This window comes from Chrysoperla carnea, chromosome 1 (assembly GCF_905475395.1).
Source record: "Chrysoperla carnea chromosome 1, inChrCarn1.1, whole genome shotgun sequence".
NCBI classification, from domain to species: domain Eukaryota; kingdom Metazoa; phylum Arthropoda; class Insecta; order Neuroptera; family Chrysopidae; genus Chrysoperla; species Chrysoperla carnea.
The window spans coordinates 1991980-2014983 of record NC_058337.1 but is presented as its reverse complement, the minus strand read 5'-3'; the positions used below and the strand labels follow the sequence as shown (position 1 = coordinate 2014983).

General features: G+C 32.1%; 5 protein-coding genes across 5 annotated transcripts in view; 2 read left to right on the top strand and 3 right to left on the bottom strand.

Annotated features, from left to right (window-relative positions):
• The first annotated feature begins 2914 nt into the window (after positions 1 to 2914).
• Positions 2915 to 6719, top strand: LOC123306180 (ankyrin-1-like). Its single transcript, XM_044888079.1, has 4 exons — positions 2915 to 2930; positions 3491 to 3583; positions 3651 to 4263; positions 4310 to 6719. The coding sequence occupies exons 3-4, from the start codon at positions 3661 to 3663 to the stop codon at positions 6344 to 6346; spliced, it is 2640 nt and encodes an 879-aa protein (XP_044744014.1). The 5' UTR covers positions 2915 to 2930; positions 3491 to 3583; positions 3651 to 3660; the 3' UTR covers positions 6347 to 6719.
• Positions 6607 to 23004, bottom strand: part of LOC123290472 (serine/threonine-protein phosphatase 6 regulatory ankyrin repeat subunit B-like) — a 38729-nt gene continuing 22331 nt past the window's right edge. The window contains exon 3 of the mRNA XM_044870680.1: positions 6607 to 6630. The gene's annotated coding sequence lies outside the window, so the exon portion shown is untranslated. The remainder of the gene's footprint in view (positions 6631 to 23004) is intronic.
• LOC123290473 (gastrula zinc finger protein XlCGF26.1-like) lies at positions 8958 to 12783 on the bottom strand. The gene is made up of 2 exons (XM_044870681.1): positions 12203 to 12783; positions 8958 to 10849 (listed from the first exon to the last, which is right to left on the bottom strand). Exons 1-2 carry the CDS (start codon positions 12754 to 12756, stop codon positions 9532 to 9534), a joined length of 1872 nt encoding a protein of 623 aa, XP_044726616.1. The 5' UTR covers positions 12757 to 12783; the 3' UTR covers positions 8958 to 9531.
• LOC123306176 (gastrula zinc finger protein XlCGF7.1-like) lies at positions 12796 to 15474 on the bottom strand (the record flags this gene model as incomplete). Its single annotated transcript, XM_044888074.1, has 2 exons — positions 14482 to 15474; positions 12796 to 12885 (listed from the first exon to the last, which is right to left on the bottom strand). Coding segments are annotated over exons 1-2 (1005 nt in total), but the record flags the coding sequence as incomplete, so codon positions are not given.
• LOC123306173 (zinc finger protein 271-like) lies at positions 17533 to 22389 on the top strand. Its single transcript, XM_044888071.1, has 3 exons — positions 17533 to 18704; positions 20475 to 21501; positions 22349 to 22389. The coding sequence occupies exons 1-3, from the start codon at positions 17568 to 17570 to the stop codon at positions 22387 to 22389; spliced, it is 2205 nt and encodes a 734-aa protein (XP_044744006.1). The 5' UTR covers positions 17533 to 17567.

The following is a 23004-nucleotide window of genomic DNA, read 5'->3' as shown; positions in this document are numbered from 1 at the left end:
CCATTTGGCCATTACCTTGGAAAGAATCAAATATCAAGACCATCAAGGGATGATTTGTGGGGACTTCAAAATACTCACGATGCTTTTGGGTTAGCAGGCAGGCTATAGTAAATACGCAAGCTTCTCATGCTTATGGGATAGTAGGGTCAGAAAACAGCACTAAAAGTGATTGGCCACCCCGAGAAACTTTAAAACCTGGGGAGAAAAATGTTATCAATAATACTTTGGTGCCGCCAGAAAAAGTTTTGTTGCCATCTCTCCATATCAAATTGGGGTTGATGAAACAATTTGTAAAATCACTGCAAAAGAATGGAGACTGTTTTAAATATCTATGTAAAAAATTCGCGAAGCTGTCAGAAGCAAAGTTGAAAGTTGGTGTTTTCACTGGCCCCGACATAAGAAGGCTTTTAACTGACACCCTCTTTGTGGAAAGTATGATTCAGAAGGAAAAAGAAGCTTGGGTATCGTTCAAGGATGTAATGCGAAAGTTTTTGGGAAATACTAAGGATCCTGACTACAAAACAATTGTTCAACTAGGAGCATGCGAAGCTCAAGGCTGCAATATAAGCCTGAAGGTCCATTTTTTACACTCCAGGAATATTTTCCTGATAACCTGGGAGCTTACAGTGAAGAACAGGGAGAGAAGTTTCACCAGGATGTCCGTGATATCGAGAGACGGTACCAAGGAAGATGAGATGTCACTATGCTTGTCACTACTTTAGCGAGGATGAACTCTGAATTTTTTTTAAATTAAACCTTTATTCTCGTTTAATTTAAACATTAAAAAATATATATATTATAAATTTATTTATTAAATATTCTCAAAATTAATACCGATTATAAAAATAGGATATACTTTCGAACGATAAATAATCAGTTTAGGCTGTTCTGCCATCTGGATCTCCCGTTCGGCCTAAAATGACCACGTGACCTAATTTGACGCTCAAACTCATCGTCAAGCGTCATCATGAAAGTAGTATACCTTCATTAGAATTGAGTTAAAGTTGAGGATGTGCCTTTATTAATGTCGACTTGGCGGTGTCTAATGCCACCTTTTTATGAAAATGACAAGCAAAGAATAATATTGATGAATATTGATTATAATTCAATGTTTAAATTATTATTTAATTAGAATTTTTTAAAAAAGAAAATGTTTTACGGAATATTATGCCTTTTTACTCGACCCCATGCCTTTAATGGGGTCGAGTTAGGACGGGTCTGCGGGTTTTTGGTCCTTGCGTTCACTCTGTGATTTGATGTCAATCGTATTTTTAACGGGATCGAGTTAGCATGAGTATCGTAGATTAATAGTTGGTTTTAGGCTTTCATACTATCCATTAATTGTGTCGTCAACCCTATTTTTGCATGTTTACACAAACAAGTTAGATGTCACATGTTGACGCCATATTTATTTTGAAACTTAATACTTAAATATTTAAAAATATTATTTTATTGAATATATTTTTATAATTTTTGTATAATTTTAACATATTTAATAATAAATAAGGTAAATAAAAACATATGTTTAATTAACTTAACCCATATATTCCATTTTAGGCTTAAAATATAACTTGTATTAACCAAGAAAATTCATATTTTCAAAAAGCATATTTTCCTGAATTAAAGAATTTTTCGGTATCGCCGCATACAGATTCATAATCTACATGAAAAATGCTTGAAAATGTTTTTTTTCCTGATGTTCTGGGATGTTTTATAAGAAAAAGTGCTAAAACTGAACTTTTGGTACAGTAAATCTGGCATTTTGACTGGAAAAAATTACAATACTGACTCTGAGGTTATAGATCGTTAGGGGGGCATGTAAATAACTTTAAAAAAAATTAAGAGAATTTTTCGTTCCGCTGTTTTTGAGAAAATCCAAAAAAATGGGGAAAAAAAAATTTGGAATACGTTTTTCTCGGAATCTATTGATTTAAGGGAAAAGTTTTTCAAATAAAAAATGTAGAAGACACTGTCAGCTACATTTTATGTCATTGGAGCAACGTCATACGAGTTAAATTACAAAAAGTAGGTGGCGTTAAAGTATCAAAAAAAGGATTTTCCACGATTATCATTAAGAAAAAATGATTTTTTTGTAAAAGTGTAAATGAAAAAGTTGTTTGACTCGAAATTAGCTTCAACTTTTATTTAAGCAATTTTTTTGTAAAACTTACCGTTTTTGAAATACAGCTTGCTAAAAAATCTGAAAGTTAAGTTTTTTAAAATTTTGAAAAGGAGTACTTGATTTCCTTTTTATTTTCTTGGTTTATTTTAAACATACATTGTTTTACTATAGCTCGGAAACGGTAAGTTTTTCATAAAAATTGTTTAAATAAAAGTTGAAGCTAATTTTGAGTCAAACAACTTTTTCATTTACACTTTTACAAAAACATCATTTTTTCTTAATGAAAATCGTGAAAAACCCTTTTTTTGATACTTTAACGCCATCTACTTTTTGTAATTTAACTCGTATGACGTTGCTCCAATGACATAAAATGTAGCTGACAATGTCTTCTACATTTTTTATTTGAAAAATTTTTCCCTTAAATCAATAGATTCCGAGAAAAACGCATTCCAAATTTTTTTTTCCCCATTTTTTTGGATTTTCTCAAAAACAGCGGAACGAAAAATTCTCTTAATTTTTTTTTAAAGTTATTTACATGCCCCCCTAACGATCTATAACTTCAGAGTCAGTATTGTAATTTTTTCCAGGTCCGGCCTTTTTTTCGTCTATATTGACTGAATCATTTTACCGAATTATTTTATGCAAAAAAAATTGGTCGTTACTGTGGTTTTTGTACAAATATTTGAGTTCAATTTTAGGAAAGTCATACTTTTATGTCATTTAAATTACATACTTGTTTTATGATAAATAATTAATTAAAGATACAATATTAATTATTTCATACTTATAATTACTAAAAAAAATATTAGTATGTATGATTCTCTATAAAAATTAATTAGATGTACTGCCGAATTTGACATGGCATCCATCATTAAACCTTGAAAAAATATTAAAAACTCGCTGTTACCCGCCCGCTTTGCGTGGCGTAAAGGCAACATCCCCACTTGCACCCCTCCCTCCACATTTCCTTGTGTTGGATAACAGTTTTGTAATGTACACGTCATGCTCTTTTATTTGATACCCCACTTAGGTATATTTGTAAATATTCGATATTTCCTTCCCACTTTCTCGCTACACCTTTCTATCCTCCGAAGGTTAAAAAAATTTCTAAATGTAATTTAAAACATTCTGACCAAGTTTTGAACTATTAAAATCCATAATTGAAAAATTGAATTTTTTATTCATGAACACCCCCGCAACCCCCCTTGTGGGTGGAATTTCGTAAAATCTGTTCTTAGCTGACCTCTACTTGGCAAAAGGAATATTCCTGCCAAATTTCAAGTCTCTAGGTCTTATAGTTCCAGAGATATCGTGATGAGTGACTATCTATCTATCTATATCTATAGGAAGTCTCCTATATATTTATAGAAGATATAGAGCTCAAACTAGTTTGACTTAAATAATAATTTTGTAGATAAAATATATCATCTTATTTGTTTAAAATCTGATTAAAATCCAGAGGTAAAATGGGAAATATAAATTATAATATGTTGATATGTTATTAATTTAATAATGTTATAATTTTTAGTGCTTTAATTATGGATAATCCGGATATAAGGTGCCGTTTAATTGATGCGATTCGTCATGGAAAACTGGAAACAGTAAGGGAGTTAATAAATTCTTACGGGCTGTCATATTCAGAATCATCGCCAAAAGGATATGATTTACTTTGTGATGCTCTTGATAATAAACATTCGGAGATTGCTAAATTACTTTTAACAAGCGGCTCTGAAGTCAACAGTAAAACATACAATTATAAAAACTCTTTTGAGACTCCCCTTCATTTTGCTGTTATAAATGGTGACATAGAAATTATGAAGATGCTTCTAGTCAGAGGTGCTAATATTAATGCTCAAAATTCCTGTGGCGAAACTCCACTTAGTGATGCGATTAAAAATAATCGATTAGAAATTACTGAATTACTTTTAAAACATGAAGCTGATGTTAAAGTTAAAAATTGGCGTGGTCAAACTCCACTTTGTCATGCGATTCAAAATAATCGATTAGAAATTACTGAATTACTTTTAAAACATAAAGCTGATATAAATGTTGAAGACAAAAACAGAAACACCCCACTATTTTATGCTATTGATAATCATAATTTAAGAATTATCAAGCTACTTTTAGATAGTGGAGCAAATGTTATAAGATTATCCCGACCTATTGTATATTGCTGTTATTTGGGGATACACGGAAATTGTTGAACTTCTTTTGCAACATAATGCTGATATTAATGGTAAAAGTCGTTATGGTGAAACTCCACTTTATGTTGCGATTAAAAATAATCGATTAGAAATTACTGAATTACTTTTAAAACATAAAGCTGATGTAAATGTTGAAGACAAAAACAGAAACACCCCACTATTTTATGCTATTGATAATCATAATTTAAGAATTACCAAGCTACTTTTAGATAATGGAGCAAATGTTAAAGATTATCCCGACCTATTGTATATTGCTGTTATTTGGGGATACACGGAAATCGTTGAACTTCTTTTGCAACATAATGCTGATATTAATGGTAAAAGTCGTTATGGTGAAACTCCACTTTATGTTGCGATTCAATTTAATCGATTAGAAATTACTGAATTACTTTTAAAACATAAAGCTGATGTAAATGTTGAAGACAAAGACAGAATAACCCCACTATTTTATGCTATTGATAATCATAATTTAAGAATTATCAAGCTACTTTTAGATAATGGAGCAAATGTTAAAGATTATCCCGACTTATTGTATATTGCTGTTAATAAGGGATGCACGGAAATCATTGAACTTCTTTTGCAACATAATGCTGATATTAATGGTAAAAATCGTTATGGTCAAACTCCACTTTATGTTGCGATTCAATTTAATCGATTAGAAATTATTGAATTACTTTTAAAATATAAAGCTGATATAAATGCTGAAGACAAAGGCAGAAAAACCCCACTATTTTATGCTTTTGAAAAGGAAAATTTAAAAATTACCAAGCTACTTTTAGATAATGGAGCAAATGTTAAAGATTATCCCGACTTATTGTATATTGCTGTTAATAGGGGATGCACGGAAATCGTTGAACTTCTTTTGCAACATAATGCTGATGTTAACGCTACCGATGAAAACGGTGACACAGCATTGCTTTTAACTGTAAGTGATTGTTATGAAGTTTCTAATAGATCTCTTGATAGAGATTCTTATGTTAATCTAAAGACGAAAATTACTAAACTGCTTCTTAATCATGGTGCTAATGTAGACGCTGAAACTCGAGGTGGTGATACGCCACTTCATTTTGCTGTCTACAATGGATATTCACAAGTTGTTGAAGTTCTTTTAGAATATAATGCAAATGTCAATGTTAGAGAAAAAACAAATTTCGAGACACCACTCCATATGTCTGCACGAAGAAAAAATGTAGAAATTTGTAAAATGCTTTTGAATAAAGAAGTTGACGTAGATGCTGGGGAACGGAATGGATTAACAGCGTTGCACATGGCAACACTAGAAGGTTCCAACGATATTGTAAAACTATTGCTTGAACGTGGTGCCGAAGTTGATTCTAAAACTAAATATAATATTACACCCCTGTATTTCAGTGCTCAAAGAGGTCAACAGGAAATCATTGAAACTCTCTTGAAATTTGGTGCTGATATTAATTGTAGAGATATAGATGGCAAAACAGCACTCCACATTGCATCTCACGAAGGGCGTTTTAAAGTTATCACAACTCTCTTGGAGTATGGCTGTGATATTAATTCTAGAGACAAGGATGGCAAAACAGCACTCCACATTGCATCTAACGAAGGGCATAATGAATTTGTTACAACTCTCTTGGAGTATGGATCTGATATCAATATTATGACTTACAACGATCTTACACCTCTTGATTATGCTAAAACTGCTGAAACTATTGAAATTCTTAAACGCCACATAGTTCAAATGAAAACCGCAAATTTATATGTTAATCAACGAAATTTGCTTTCAGTTGATGAAATTTCCTATGCTGATTTTCAGAAAAACTGTGAGAATGAGATAACAAGCATGAAGAGCGAGAAGAATAATTATAATATTTCATTTTATGATATCTTGACAAAGAATACTCTTTCATTAGCAATATGTTTGAGGAACGAAAATATAGTGCAGATTCTAAAATTAGACGATTATAAAACAAAATTTCCAATATATGGAAGCATGATGAACAGTCGTTTCAGAAATGGTATGAAAAAAAAAGAGTTACTTGAGTAACGAAGATTTAAAGATTTCAATTAAGTTTCTTACGTCTGAATTTTACGAGTGAAGCCAATTTTCTCGATAAATAACGATTTTACACGAAAAATTATTTTATTTATGGTAATCTTTTTTCATGTAAATTAACATTTATCGAGTTAATTAACCTCTTTCATAAAATTCTAGAGGGTAACCTTTACGAAAGTATTGCTAGGAGTGAAAATTAAAGTTTTACGAGGACATACAGTCGCTACTTAGTATTAACATTCCAATGTACTTCGATTACCGCAAACCTTGATGGCCTAAAATTACAGATGTAAAATCCACTAATTTGTTTTGTACCGGAATATTTTGCTAGAGAATACCAAATTTTTATACCATGTATATATGAAATATACATAGTATTATAAGTTTAGTCCCAAGTTTGTAAGGCCTAAAAATATTGATGCTACAAAAAAAAAATTGGTATAGGTGTTCATAAAATCACCTAATTGATCCATTTCCGGTTGTCCGTCCGTCCGGCTGTCCGGCCGTCCGTCTGTGGTCACGATTACTCAAAAACGAAAAGAGATATCAAGCTGAAATTTTTACAGCGTGCTTAGGACGTAAAAAGTGAGGTCAAGTTCGTAAATGAGCAACATGGGTCAATTGGGTCATGGGTCCGTAGTACCCATCTTGTAAACCGTTAGAGATAGAATAAAAGTTTAAATGTAAAAAATGTTCCTTACAAAAAAATAAATAACTTTTGTTTGAAACATTTTTTTGTAAACATCACTGTTTACCCACGAGGGCGTTAATTAGGTACAAATTTTATAGTATGTAATTAATATAGGAATATCAAAGTGAATATCTTTTGTTATTTACATGACGTCAAAAAAAAACAAACGACTGCGCATCAACACTTGCGCATTATATGAGAATATCAGTTAAATATGTCAGATATGTATGTATGTGAAATGTGACAGAGTTATCAACACTGCCTATACATGGTATTTCAACAATTAACTCAGTCAATTGTTTGTTTTCACTTGTTTGTATTTAAATTTAAAATAAATTTTTACAACATATTCAATTTTTTTAATTGAACAATTATTTTTTTATTTTTCGCAGCAGACCTAAACCAATAGAACTTTCCTATTAAGAAATCCTAAACGGATAAACCGATTTTAATTTGTGTTTTGTATCGTATGATAGGTAATTTAATGGAGAGTGTTTTTAGATATGTTTCAAGTGCGAGTTCAGGGTTCCGTACAAGAAACAACTAAAAAATTGACAATGATCTTCAAAATCGATTCAGTTTGGAAAAAGCATTAAGGACGAAAGTAATTTATTGTAAAGTGTTCTTGGATATGATTCAAGTGTAAGTGAAATGTTTATGGGATTTTTTAAAAATTTTGTAAATTTCACTTGTTATAAAAACTGTTTATTATATTGACGAACCTAAATACTGACTTTTGTTCAGGGTGAGGCTTTACTATCCTTCAGGACAAAACTTTTGTGCTAAACTGAATTTCGCAAACTCCCTGTGCTCGATAAACTTATAATTTTTATGATATGCAAAAACTCAAAAAATATATCACAAAAGGGTATTCCACTATTTTTGAAAAAATTTATTTCGGAAAAATACACACGCTTTATTGCCAAAAATTTAAATTCAATTTTAAACCTGTCAAAAACGCGGGCATTCAATTTGATGACGTAATATGGGTATCACTATACGAAATAACACAAATAATTTTGACAGATATGTTCATAGACATCTGATTATAATAAATATAAATACTTATTATCTATGGATATATTATACCCAGCTGTCTACATATGGATATATTATACCGCTATGACATCACAGCAAGGCTTACCCGCATTTTAGGTCACGTGATATACAGTTTAAAAATTAAGATTTTTAATTTTAATATTTTAAAATAAAAATGTGCTTTTATAACTCGAAATCAGAATATTTAAGTATATTTTTACATAAATTTTAATTTTTCAAATTTCATGATTTATTTTTGACTAACGATATAATACCCTGTTTATCATTTTTTCTCCAACAAATGAATAAGTTGAAATTTAAAATGGAAAGACTGGAACATACAAAAAAAAATACAATTGTTTAATTAAAATTTTTTTATTTATAGAAACACACCAAGTATCAACAATATTTAAAATTTACGCAGCCACAAAACAGGATAATTAAAGTTTAAGAACGAATAATTATACCATATTTTATTCATAAGCCGGGATATCGAAGATCGCTTTACGCCCTCTCTCTAAAGCGATCAAGCGTTTACGGCCATGTTATTATCGCTATGAGTTAGTCACATACAGTTTATTATCTCCGTGACCCGGACACCCGTAAACCGTAAAATTAACTTTTTTTATTTGTTGCATAGTTTTTTTTTTTTTAATTTGTAAAAAACTGCACATTTTCTTTAAATTTCGTGGTTATTTGGCTTTCAAAAGTTATGCATACCTCCAGGAATGGTGCAAATTCGAATTACACGCATTTAGGACCAAATGAAGATACTAAAACGATTTCCAGCTTAAATTAGGTTAGGTTAGAAAGGCTGTCCTGGGATGGGATACACTTAGACCTTAGGGTCCGTTGTGATACTGAAAAAGGGTTGGCTCATCTCCGGCCACTAATTCATGAAACATTTGGAGCTGTTTAAGAACAACAGAAGTGCTTTGACGTCGACGGACTTAAGGTCGTCAAAGAAAGGCTGCCTCAAGCATTCTTGTTACCTTCGACTTCGTCGGACTTTAGGTCGGAAAGGTCGTAAAAAAGAGGCTGGCTCAAGCCCTCCTGCTATCTTGACGTCGTCGGACTTTAGGTCGGAGAGGTCGTCAAACAGAGGCTGGCTCAAATAAGTCCATCTCTTTATGGCAACAGCTGGGCAGTGACAGAGAAGATGAGACATAATCTCCCCCTCCTCATCAGCTCCTGCAGTAGTCGTGATACACTGCCAGGCCCAGGCGTTCAGAATTTCCAGTTTGCTGGGAATTAATTCTTCGTAAAATCTTAATTTGATTAGACTATAACGCCCTATTAGCTCAGTTGATTAAGGCGTAGCCAATTCCGTCCGCGTTACGTGGTGTAGTGCCTAAGTGTGTCCTTCGTGGACAGCCAATATAACCCTAACCTAACCTAGGCTTTTACCACATCCCTGTCTTAGGTTCACTTCATCTTTTTTTCTTTTTTATTCAGTATGATTTAATTTATGTTTCTTTAAAACATCACGTCGAGCAAACTTTTCATCACAAACATCACACGAAAATGGTTTTTCTTTCGTATGAGTTCGTTTATGATTCTTTAATGCAACATTCTGTGTAAACGATTTATCACATAAATCACACGAATAAAATTTCCCAATATGGATACGTCGATGATTTTGTAAATTACTGCTCGATTTAAATCGTTTCTCACAAAAATCACAAACAAACGTACGTTCATCGCTGTGACTTCGTTTATGCGAAACTAACGCACCTTTATCGATAAATGTTTTCTTACAAATATCACATTCGAATGGCTTCTCTTTGGTGTGTAAACTGCGATTGTGTCGATCCAAATGAACCGCATGCATGAATGTTTTGTTACAAATATCACAGGAAAATGGTTTTTCACCTAAATGTTTTTGTTTGTGATAAACGAATGTACTTCGATGGCTAAATGTTTTATCACATAAATCACAAGCGAACGGTTTTTCCCCGGTATGTAATCTTTTATGTACACGTAAATTACTTTCCCGAGTGAACGTTTTATCACATTGATCGCAAGCGAGTATTTCTGGATTATGTACTTTTTTATGGCTAACCATATTACTTTGAGTCGTAAATACTTTACCACAAATATCACAAGGAAAGGTTTTACTCGAAACTTGTTGAACTCTTTGATTGGTTAATATTTTACTAGGGAAATTTTTTGAATGAATTCGAGAATGTTTCGTTAATTTACTTTGTTGAGTGAAAACTTTCCCGCACACGTCACATGGAAAATATTGAATATATTGATTGGTAAATGTTTGAAGTGGGATTTTATCATCTAAATGTTTTTGTTTGTGATTGATTAAATGAATTTGGTAGCCAAAACTTGCACCACAAATGTCACATAAGAACGGTTTTTCGCCGGTATGAATCCGTTGATGATTATTGAAGCTAACTTGTTGGGTAAAAGTTTTATCACAATAATCACACGAGAAACGTTTTGGTTCGGTATGCATTTTTTTATGAATTAGTAAACTGCTTAAAAGAATAAATTTTTTATCGCATATATCACAAGGGAATGGTCTATCTTTGACTCGTTTCGGTTTAACGGAAATAGGTTTCGTGAATACTTCCGTTGGTTTTTCTTCTTTTTGATCAATTAAAACATTTTCTTGTTTCGTTTTATCGAATATTTCTGCAGGTTTCTCTTCGTTATAGATTGGTTTTTGTTCAACAAGTTCTGTCTTCGTTTCTTCTAACATAGAATAATTGCAGTTTCCGGTTGTATTTTCCTCAGCAATTGGATCTTTGACACTAAGAGAGACAAAAAAAATTACAAATTATTATAAATACAACTACTCTAGATGAGTCAAAAGTCTTTGATCTATCTGAAGTAAGTTTTTGAGACTAAATGGGACTAAAATAGAAGGAGAAATTCCTCTTGATTTTACTGAAATGGGATTTAGGTTAGGTTAGGTTAGAGTGGTTGTCCTGGTGTGGGACACACTTAGACCATAGGGTCCCTTGTGATACCGTAAATGGGTTGGCCTATCCCCGGCAACTACTCCATGAACCATTTGGAGCTGTTTAAGAACAGCAGGAGGGCTTTGACGTTTGAAGATGAGACATTGTCTCCTCCTCGTCACCACTGTGACAGCTCCTGCAGTAGTCGTGATACACTGTCAGGCCTAAGCGTTCAGCATGCTTGCCGCCCAACCAGTGTCCTGTGATAGCCGCAACAACTTTTCGAACAGAGGCCTTTGGAAGTGATATGAGAACTTCGGAACGCCTGCGATTGTACTCAGACCAATGGGATTTTATTCTTCTTATCTTTTATGTTTGACATGAAATATCTTCATAAAAGACTACCGCCTGGCACTAAATAACATAGTCAGACTGATCTGGGTACCGAGCCAATCTGGCATTAAAGGAAATGAAGAAGCGGATTCCTTGCAACGAGATGGGTCGTATTTAACATCCCTTTCAACTGAGCCCGACATACCCATAGCAAGATGCTTCGTAATGTACATAATCAAGGAACTTTGCGCAGGGCATGCAGTTTGAAGAATGGGCTTGCCGTAGTTATTCCTTGATTCTATAAATTACGGAGTATCTTGCTATGGAAAAAGCTCAAGTGAAAGGGATGTTTGAGACGACCCTTCTCATGTCAACTATTCTGTTGCTTTTAGCGCCAGATTGGCCCGGTACCCAGATCAGTCAGACAGTGTTATTCAGTGTCAAGCGGTACTCTTTTAGATATTTCTAGATTTAGGAAAAATAGACCGAAAAAAAATTTATGTAATAGTGTCCCATTTTTAAACGCAAGAGCTAAAAACTACAGAACCCCACAAACTCCACTATAGTCGACAAACTCAACCCAACCAACTCGTAATTAAAACAATACTCCGGGTCTTTAAAATTTTCCATCTATTTTTTCGGGAGAAACACATAAGGTGATTTACGAAGACTAAAAAAACGGCGCTCTATGATTTTCACATCCCGGTGAGAACTGCATTGTCTAGAGGCTTCGACATGGGTTAATTCGACACTTTAAATACCCAGTGGAAAAGAGGAGCCTGCTGCGTGAAAACACCAGGAATACTATAGGCTAGAGAGGGTACATTTTTGGGGAAAATATGTCTAAAATATTTCATGTGATGAAAATACCTGATTGTAGGTTCCTCTTCACTAAAAGCTTCTTCAACGTAATCATCCACATTAAAATTATCTTCAGCATCACCACTTGAATCTTCAATTTTCATATTTTCCAATTTTGTTTGCTTCAATCGATACTTTTCACAGCTAGCCTTTGTATGTTTCAATAAACTCGTTTTCCGTATAAATGTTTTATTACAAATCTCACACACATATGGTTTTTCACCGCTATGAATTTTTTTATGCGTATCCAAAGCACCTTTTTGCCGAAAAGCTTTCTCACAAAAATCACAAACATACGGCCGTTCACCGGTATGAACTCGTTTATGTATCGATAATGCCGTTTGTCGAGCAAATTTCTTCGCACAAAGATCACATGAAAATGGTTTTTCACCTGTATGCGTTGGTATATGATTATCTAAACCAGCTTTTTGCGTAAATGTTTTCTCACAATAATCACATGAAAACGGTCGAATTCCTAAATGGATCCGTTGGTGTACAACTAAATGTCTTTTCGTTGTGAAAAATTTATTACAAAAATCACATTGAAATGAACTATTTCCCATCGGTTTTCTCACTTTATTTAAATTATTTTCAACAGGTCGGTAATTTTCATTATAAATATCCCAAGAAAAACACGGTTTCCCTTTATTTTCTTGTTTAATTTGTTTATTTTCGATGAAAATTCCATGTTCCTAAAATTATGGATTCAAGTTCAATTTAAATACTTAAAAATCATCTTAGAACGTCAGGAATAAATCAAATTATAGAATTTTTTACGTAAATTACGAATCCGTTAGCGTGGCTGTCCTGGGGTGGGACACACTTAGACCACGGGGTCCGTTGTGACACCGTAAATGGGTTGGCCCATCCCCGGCCACTACTCCATGAACCATTTGGAGCTGTTTAAGAACAGCAGGAGGGCTTTGACGTCGACTGACTTTAAGTCGGAGAGGTCGTCAAAGAGAGGCTGGCGCAAATAAGTCCATCTCCTCATGACAAGAGCTGGGCAGTGACAGGGAAGATGAGACATAGTCTCCTCCTCGTCACCACTGTGACAGCTCCTGCAGTAGTCGTGATATATTTTCCTTAATTAAAGAAAAACTGTAAGTATTTCCCTATCTTCGCCAACGGATTCATAATTTACGTAAAAAAACTCTTTAATTTAGGTTTTTTTTCTTGACGTTCTAAGATGATTTTTAAGAAAAGTACCTAAACTGAAACATTCTTAAGGAGTCCTCAATAACAGCTCCGATTTTGATTGATATATCGACGCCCAGCCTAAATCACCTAATAAAAATTATTTCACCTATAGAATGCTACATTATCAGCAATTAATATGGATTGAGCCTAAATGGCCGACCGGTCTAAGGCATTAGACTTGGACCGGTCGTCTATTTAGAGTTAGGTTGCGGGTTCGAATACAGGCAGCGGCAGTGTGAACAATTAAAAAAATAATAATAATGGGGGCGGTAGAATTGATCATATTGTCGTCGTTTGGATAAGAACGAAGTAACCGAATCCACCCACATCAAAATGGAACTGTAAACATGTATGAAGTTAAAATAAATAAAGATTAACAAATAATGATGTGGGTGGCCTCTGTTATAGGCGCACATGTCAGAGAAACGGAGGTTAAACCACATTATTATTATTATTATTATTATTAATATGGATTGTGTTTTATTTTCAAAAAAGTTAGGGTTCCTCAACAAAAGTTAAAATCTATTTTTTGTGGAAAAAAATCATGCAAGAGTGAATTAGAAGCTCACTTCCCTGGGCTTAAAAGTAAAAACCGCAGCTTTATAGCCTCCAACTCTCTTGACCTCACTTATCCCCCTTCTATAACACTTGACGCGATTGTTTTTACGCAGCTAAAAGGTATGCACAGTTTTCAAGTTTTTTTAATTGTAAAATAGTCATAATTGATTGAGTATATCAGAAAAGGTGGCCATGAATTGTTTGACATTTACTATTTTAAATTTTTACAGAAATCTTTAATTTATGGTTCAAAATGATAATGATCATTTTGCTCCATCTGTGATCATTATTTTGAACCATAAATTAAAGATATCTGTAAAAATTTAAAATAATAATAGATTAAATTTAATTTTTTTTTTAAATATCTATATCTTTATAAATTATAGCTCATGTGTTATTCTGATATATGAACAAACATACATGCTTACTTTCACATTTATAATATATAGGTATAAAAAAAAATCGTCCGAATCGGAGCTGTTATTAAGGACTCCCGAGTAAAATCATTCATTGATGCGGCTACAATTTACCTTTTTATGTTCACATAAACCGATTTGATTAAAAAATTTCGCACTACAAACATCACACGAATACGGTTTATTTTTCACATGCTGTAATCGCATGTGCGAATCTAAATTATCTTTTTGTTTAAATGTTTTCAAACACACTTTACATAAATATTTCTGTGCTTCAAGTTTTTTATGCCGTGCTAAATGTTTTTCCGATGTAAAACGTTTTTTACATAAATCACATGCGAATAATTTCGATAATTTTTTTCCAAACGTTGGTTTACGTCCCGTTGGTTTCTTACGTATTCGTTGTTCCACGGTATGCGTTAATTTATGTTTATTTAAACTACCAAGATATGGGAATTTTTTCGCACAAATTTCACACGTAAATGGTTTTTCACCGGTATGTGTTCGTTTGTGATGATCTAAATTCTTTTTTTGTGCGAATCGTTTATCACAGATTTCACATTCGAAACGTTTAATTCCGGTATGGGTGAGTAAATGTTGCGTTAGATTATTTTGTAAAGTGAATCTTTTCGCACAAAATTTACATGCGAATGGTTTTTCACCGGTATGAATACGTTTATGACCAATTAAATGGCTGCTTAAAGTAAATGTTTTTCCACAGACATCACACGCGAAAGGTCTTTCCCCGGTATGTTTACGTTTGTGCGTAAGTAAATGATGTCGATACACGAAAGTTTTCTCGCATACGTCACATGAAAATGGTTTTTCCCCGGTATGTATACGTTTATGCATTCGTACATTACTTTGCGTTGAAAATGTTTTGCCACATAAATCACATAAAAATGATTTTTCACTAGTTTTTATGATTTTATCTTGAATTATCATTTCTGTTTTTAATGGTAATTCAAGATTATTATCTTTGGTTAGCAGCTGATAGTTTTTCTCATCAGCAGATGTACGTTCTGTCATTTTGTTTTGAATTTTTAGATACGGAAAATTTGGAAATATTTATTGTTTATTATCCCGTACAAAAACTTGATTACGTGGTTGTAGAAATAATTTTTATATATTTTTTGTGTATTTTTCTATGATCGCCATCATAAAAAAACTTGTGAGCAGCAGAGCTCCATAACTAAAGAAATATTCCCATAGAAGTTGTAACATAGAAATAGAATCGTAAAGTGGCCATAGACCTTTACATCGATTTGCTTTTGTTTCGGACAGTTGTCAAAAAACTATTCAAACTAAGAAACTTAAATATATTTTGTCTTTTTCAAGCAGCGCTTTTTGACAAGGAAAGAAGATATAAGATATGTCTTTACTTGATTGAAAACAGTCCGAAACAAAAAAGAATCATTTTGTAAATGAAAAGCCCTATTTCAAACGGTTCACACTTTCACAGTGTTTCGTCTAATACAAGCCAGCGGGACAAAATTATTTTTATACCATGTATCCATGAAATATATCATAGTATATTAAGTTTAGTCCCAAGTTTGTAACGTTTAAAAATATTGATGCTACCAAAAAAATTTTGGTATAAGTGTTCATAAAATCACCTAATTAATCCATTTTCGTTTGTCTGTCCGTCTGCCTGTCAACAAAAAGTTTGAATATAAAAAATGTTCCTTATACAAAAATAAACAACTTTTGTTTGAAACTTTTTTTTTGTAAACAATACTGTTTACCCACGAGGGCGCAAATAAGATGCAAATTTTATTGTATGTATTAATGTGGGAATATCAGTTATGAATGTGTGGCTATCTAAGAGTAACCACCTTTCTTTATACTTACGTGACGTCAAAAAATAAACGATTGCGTCATCAACACTGTCCATGCATGGTATTTCAACAATTAACTCAGTCAATTGTTTGCTTTCACTTGTTTGACTTATTTTCAATTGTTTATATGTATTTTGCATGTATATTGTGCTATTTTAAGATAGAAGAAAGATAATTTGTGTACTGTAATGCATGCAGACCCTAGATCGGTATTGATCTCACAATTTCGCACGTTTCATCATTATTCCCGTGGTGAAATTTGGGCAATGGATGTTCTATATACCTAATTAGCAGTATATACCTACATCGCTCGCTATCACTATTATATAATTAATAGTGATAGCGAGCGATAATTAAAATCACATTCAGTAAATTATAGTTTTAATCAAAGATATTGTAATAGTAGTTTTAATTGTATATTGAAAACGTAACCTATAATTGTAGTTTGTTGACAGTATGTTAGCAGCCGCCATTTGTCGCTCGGAAAGTAAAAGAGAGAAGACAGTTCTCACTCCAACTCACACGCTTATATGAATCTATCCAGATCTTAGATCATATATTTTAAATAGATGAGCCCAGCGTATACCAAGTATGTATATTTTGGCTTCATAGAGTAGATTAACAAAGACAAAAATACAATATTCAAACAACTGACAGGGAAAACACGTAATACCGAAGGATGGTATTCAATGCGCATGATCGTATGACCAGAATCAGCTGCATCAATTTTCTGTTTATATTTTACATTCACAACTGCACATAAAAATTTATTTTGTTTTAACGTTCAAACAAGTAATATTGTTAGATAATTTTGTGTTAATTCTATGAAAAAAAATTTTTTAAATGGTAAAATGATAATTTTTTTCAAAATATACTGTTTTATCTTTATTTAAAGTGAATACGCGCCAGAATATTATGTTGTATGTTAAGACATGCGTATTGTGACCATGCTTCGGTATTTATTATCTTTGTCAATCTACTTTGAGACGTGGTTCTCACTCTGTTGACAATTCCAGTAGTGTATTTTCAAAGATCCAGATTTTAATTTATAGGAACTTTACAGCTTACTAGTCACAGGTTTATAAAGTTTGTGCTACTAGTTGCTCCCAGCCCATACAGTCTACAATAATCATAAGTCTATGATTCTGCCATGTTCATATTCTATTGCAGTCTATTCTATACTTGCTCTTTGGTTATCATTAAATAGAGACAACTAAATACAGATTCATGAAATCGAACAAAGAAAAACAATTAAAAACTACAAAGCGTATACGTCATCACCAAAATAGTTTGGAAACTTTTGACTTAAATTAAAATCAACAAAAAATGGAAAATAATTTTAATAAAATTGATTTTTTATCAATGAATGAAATAAACATTAAACAAGAAACAGATACGGATGAAGAATTTATAAATAAAAGAATTAAAATGGAACCTGAAGAAGAAAGTATTATAATCGAACCAGAAATAAACATCGAACAATTGGAACAAGTAATAATTAAACAGGAAATACTAGAAGAAAATATAATTATAGAACCCGAATTAATTGATATCAATGGACCATTATTTACGATTAATTATGAAACGGAAAACAAACCGTTTTCATGTCAGATTTGTGGTCAAACATTTAATTACAAAAGTAATTTAAATCAACATAAGAAAATTCATCGCCGAAAGAATTTTCACATCGGAGAAAAACCATTTTCATGTGAAATAGTGACGCAACATAAACGGATTCATAGCGATCAAAAACAGTTTTCATGTGATTTTTGTGATAAAAGTTTTAACACACAAAGTTCTTTAACGAATCATAAACGTTTTTCACACGGTGATAATCGTGCTTTTCCATGTGAATATTGTGAGAAAATCTTTACACGACCCGATAATTTACGAGTGCATCAACGTATCCATTTACACGATAAAACATTAGCGTGTGATTTATGTGCGAAAACATTCTATCGAAAAGATAAATTAACGGAACATAAACGTACACATTCGGGTGAAAAACCGTTTGCATGTGATTATTGTGCGAAAACATTTAATCGAAAAGATACTTTAATCGAACATATACGGATACATTCCGGTGAAAAACCGTATGTTTGTGATTTTTGTAATCGACGATTTACACGACAAAACACTTTAGTGAAACATATACGAACTCACACGGGAGAAAAACCATATTCATGTGATTTGTGTGAGAAAAAATTCACACAACAATCGTTATTAACGAAACATGAACGTACACACACCGGGGAAAGACCTTTCTCGTGTGATATTTGTGCGAAAGCATTTTCTCGTAAAGATAGTGTTGATCGACACAAAAGAATGCATACGGGTGAACAACCATTTTCATGTGATGTTTGTGATCGAACATTTGCTCAATTCGGTCATTTATCGGTGCATAGACGTATTCACACGGGCGAAAGACCTTATTCATGTGATCTGTGTGAGAAAACATTTACACAGTTAAGTAGTTTAAATGTTCATAAAAAATTACATACAAAATAGACGAAAAACAAGTGAAAATAGACAATTGAATGAGTTAATTGTTGAAATACTCTGTATAGACAATGTTAAATATCAGTGCTTGTATTATTTTTACTAGCTAAAAGTATAACTTTGTAATGGCTCGCGAATGGTATCATATAAAATATATATTTCTAAAATAAAACAAGTGAAAACAAACAATTGACTGAGTTAATTATTGAAATACCATGCATAGTCAGTGTTGATTTCCTTATCACATAACACATGCAAACATGTGACACATACATAACTGATAATCAAGTATAGTACATATTATAAAATTTTCGTCTAATTGGCGCCCTCGCGGGTAAATAGTGATGTTTACGAAAAAATGTTTCAAACAAAAGTTTTTTAATTTTTGATAAGGAACATTTTTTATATTTGATTTTTTGTTCTATCTCTAACGGTTTACAAGATGGATCCTACGAACCCAAGACCCAATTGACCTATGATGCTCATTTACGAACTTGACCTCACTTTTTACGTCCTGAGTACGCTGTAAAAATTTCAGCTCGATATCTTTTTTCGTTTTTGAGTTATCGTGTTCACAGACGGATGGACGGACGCACATCCGGAAATGGACTAATAAAATGATTTTATGAACACCTATGACAAAATTTTTTTCCTAGCATCATTATTTTATCACTATAATTAAAATTTTTTCATTACTTGTATTAATATCACTTAATGTTTTTAAGTTATTAACTCTAGAACTGCAAAAATTAATTGTTTATGTTTTGTTATCACGTTTTTTGTATTTTTCATTATGAAGTTTTTTTAATACTTGAAAGAATCTACAGATGGCCACTCCATTAAAATTAATATTAAATGCAGCCAATTAAATATTAGTATTAGATGTAGCTCACAGATGGTGCCACTGTCTCTGCATATATATAGATTGTAGACATACATGTAATAAATAAAAAATATTGTTGTTTTTTATTATTTATATAATTTTTTCTAAAAATAATGATTGATAACACATCTAGACATAAATATGGAACTGCAACATTTCATTTCATGTCTAAATCTTTTGTATTTTTTTTTAAAGTTTACCACCAAAAAGTTACATTTTAATCTAGTACTGGCTCGCTTCGCTCGCCCGATAAAATTATTTATTATTGTTAATATGGAAGTAAGCATGAAAGTACTTTAGTTGACAGTTAAACACATTTCCCATCATGCAGTGCAGGATTAGAATACCTGTCTTTTATATTATCTTAAGATTGTCTAAACAAGTGAACCATGGAGGTTATAAAGAAGGAGAACGATCGCAATAGAAAATATTGTCCCCAAAATATGGATAAAATTAGTGAAGCGCTGGGATCGGTAAGTTGTCTCATTAAATGCGGGCTGTTGTGCGCTAATATACTACTTACCGACGACAGCGCGGCTGGTGGCTGAAAAATGAACTATAAATTCTACAAATAGGGCTTTTCATTTACAAAATGATTCTTCTTTGTTTCGGACTGTTTTCAATCAAGTAAAGACATATCTTATATCTTCTATCCTTGTCAAAAAACGCTACTTGAAAAAGATAAAATATATTTAAGTTTCTTAGTTTGAATAGTTTTTTGACAACTGTCCGAAACAAAAGCAAATCGATGAAAAGGTCTATTTTCAGGGACAGGTACGCTAATGCTTTAGCACGTAGCGATCGTTCTCCTTCTTTATAACCTCCATGAACTGAACATACCTACATGGTATGGATTACTTTTCTGTTTGAGAATAAAATCATAAAAAATGGAAAATATTAAAATTGAAAATATAAAAATCAAAGAAGAAAATATTAAAGTTGAAGAAGAACTAAATATAGAATTATTAGTTGTTAAAAATAAAATATTTGAAGATATTGACATTGACAGCGATACATTGGAAAATCAAGATGGACGCAAAATTAAAAATGAAATACAAGAAAACATCAGCAACGATGCAGGTACAATCGAAGAAAAACAAGTGAAAAATGAATGGATTCATGAAAATGATAATCAAGTGAATTATGAAAATATTAAAAGTGAAGAAAAACGTTTTTCATGCGCTATTTGTGATAAAGCATTTAATTACAAACAAAATTTAATTGTACATGAACGTATTCATAGTGGACAAAAACCATTTGGATGTGAAGTTTGTGATAAAACATTTTCTACGCGAAGCAATTTAAAACAACATAAACGATTGCATAGCGGTGAAAAGCCATTTTCCTGTCGCGATTGTGATAAAAAATTTGCTCAACAAAGTTGTTTAATTATACATAGACGGACTCATAGTGTACAAAAACCTTTCTCATGTGAAGTGTGTGATAAAGCTTTTATTCAAAAACATGATTTAATTCGTCATGAACGCGTTCATACGGGGGAAAAACCTTTTTCCTGTGCAATTTGTAATAAAGCTTTTACACAAAAAAATGATTTAATTCGACATGAACGAATTCATAGCGGAAAAAAACTGTATTCTTGTGAAATTTGTCAGAAATCATTTACTCATCGAAGCAGTTTCTATTATCATAAACGGACTCATACTGGTGAAAAAACGTTTTCCTGTGAAATTTGTGATAAATCGTTTACTTGTAAACAGAATTTGATTGTACATAAACGAATTCATAGCGGAGAAAAACCATTTTCTTGTGAAGTTTGTGATCAATCATTTACGCATCGAATCAGTTTAAAAACACATGAACGAATTCATACCGGGGAAGTCCCGTTTTCTTGTGATGTTTGTAACAAAAACTTTAATAAAAAATGTAATTTAATTCAACATAAACGTATTCATAGCAGGGAAAAACTTAAGAAAAATATATACGAATAAAAAAATATAATATTTCGTAATCTTGTATATTATTTACTCTAGCAAGTTTTTTCTGTCCTACTTCCTTATTTTCCTTATTCCTTTACCTAATTCCATGATTCTGCTCTCATTTTAAAGCTTATTGTGTCTTGATTTGGTGAAAAATATTAATCCGAGTCCATAAGGTTTTTAAAATGCTGATATATCAACATCCAGACTACCCTGATATTAAAATCCAATTACTGAATTGGAAATTTCCAAAATACCTTTTCCAAAATAATATATTTTCATATTTATGTCCTATGATCCTGAGGGGGACGTAGGGCATCAACAAATGCTTGCCAACGAACTCGATTCTGTGCCATGGGCTTGACTTCTCCCCAGGATTTGCCTTCTTCAGTAATTTCTTGCTCCAGGGTTCTTCGCCAGGTATAACGAGGTCGGCCCACCCTTCTTTTTCCTTGGGGGTTCCACTCAAGTGCTTCTTTGGCAATGCTGTTGTTTCGCCTGAGTGTGTGACCAATCCAACCAAGGGGTAACGATATTTCTTGTTCATATGGGCGCGGCCATGTTTTTTCCTATTGCTGACATCTGGCGTCGCGAAGAAAACCTTTATATAAAGCTACCTACATTTCACATTATGGAAACGAACCTTTTTGATAGTATTTTGTGCAAAATGCAAAATTTTTATCTGGTCTGATTTAAAATCATAACTTATATTAAAATCGAATAATCTACTCTTACAAATAAATTTAAATAAATAAATAATAAATTTCTACATAAATTTAAAAATTTGTAAATAATTCTATTTTATAAAAAACTAACCCCATTAGGGAAACCTACTACCTACATTAGAGGAAATAAATCAGGTTAGCGTTTTCACGTATGAAATTTTATATGATCAATTGAAAATTACATAAATTAAAAAACAAAATTATTGTAAATGAAGTAACATTTGAATATTGCCGCCATTAATATAACCACAAAAAATCAACTAAAAAATAAATGTAATTAATAAATTAATTATACTTTCCCAACTGATGAAACCGTGTTTAATGTGATTCCCAAATTAATTAGATTAGTCTCCATGTAATTATTATCAAATAACGTAAAAATGGTGAAAATTTAATTTTTTTCCTTCTAAGTATACGCTTTGAAGAACTAATTAATTAAATTAAAACTAATCAGTCCTAAATAGTCAAATTATATTCCTAAATCTACCAAAACGATTTCCAATTGAATAAGAACAGTTTTAAGGCAAAATAAAACTTAACATTTACATAAATTATAAAATAAATTATTCAGTAATATTTGAATATTGGCGCCATACTGCTATATAACAATTAATGGTTCAGGTGTACGGTTAATTAACATAACCTATCAATCAACTAAAAAATAGGTGTAATTAATTAATTATACATTCCCAAACTCTGAAACCGTGTTTATCGTAATTCCCAAATGATTTCCTTTCGAATAACATAAAAATTAA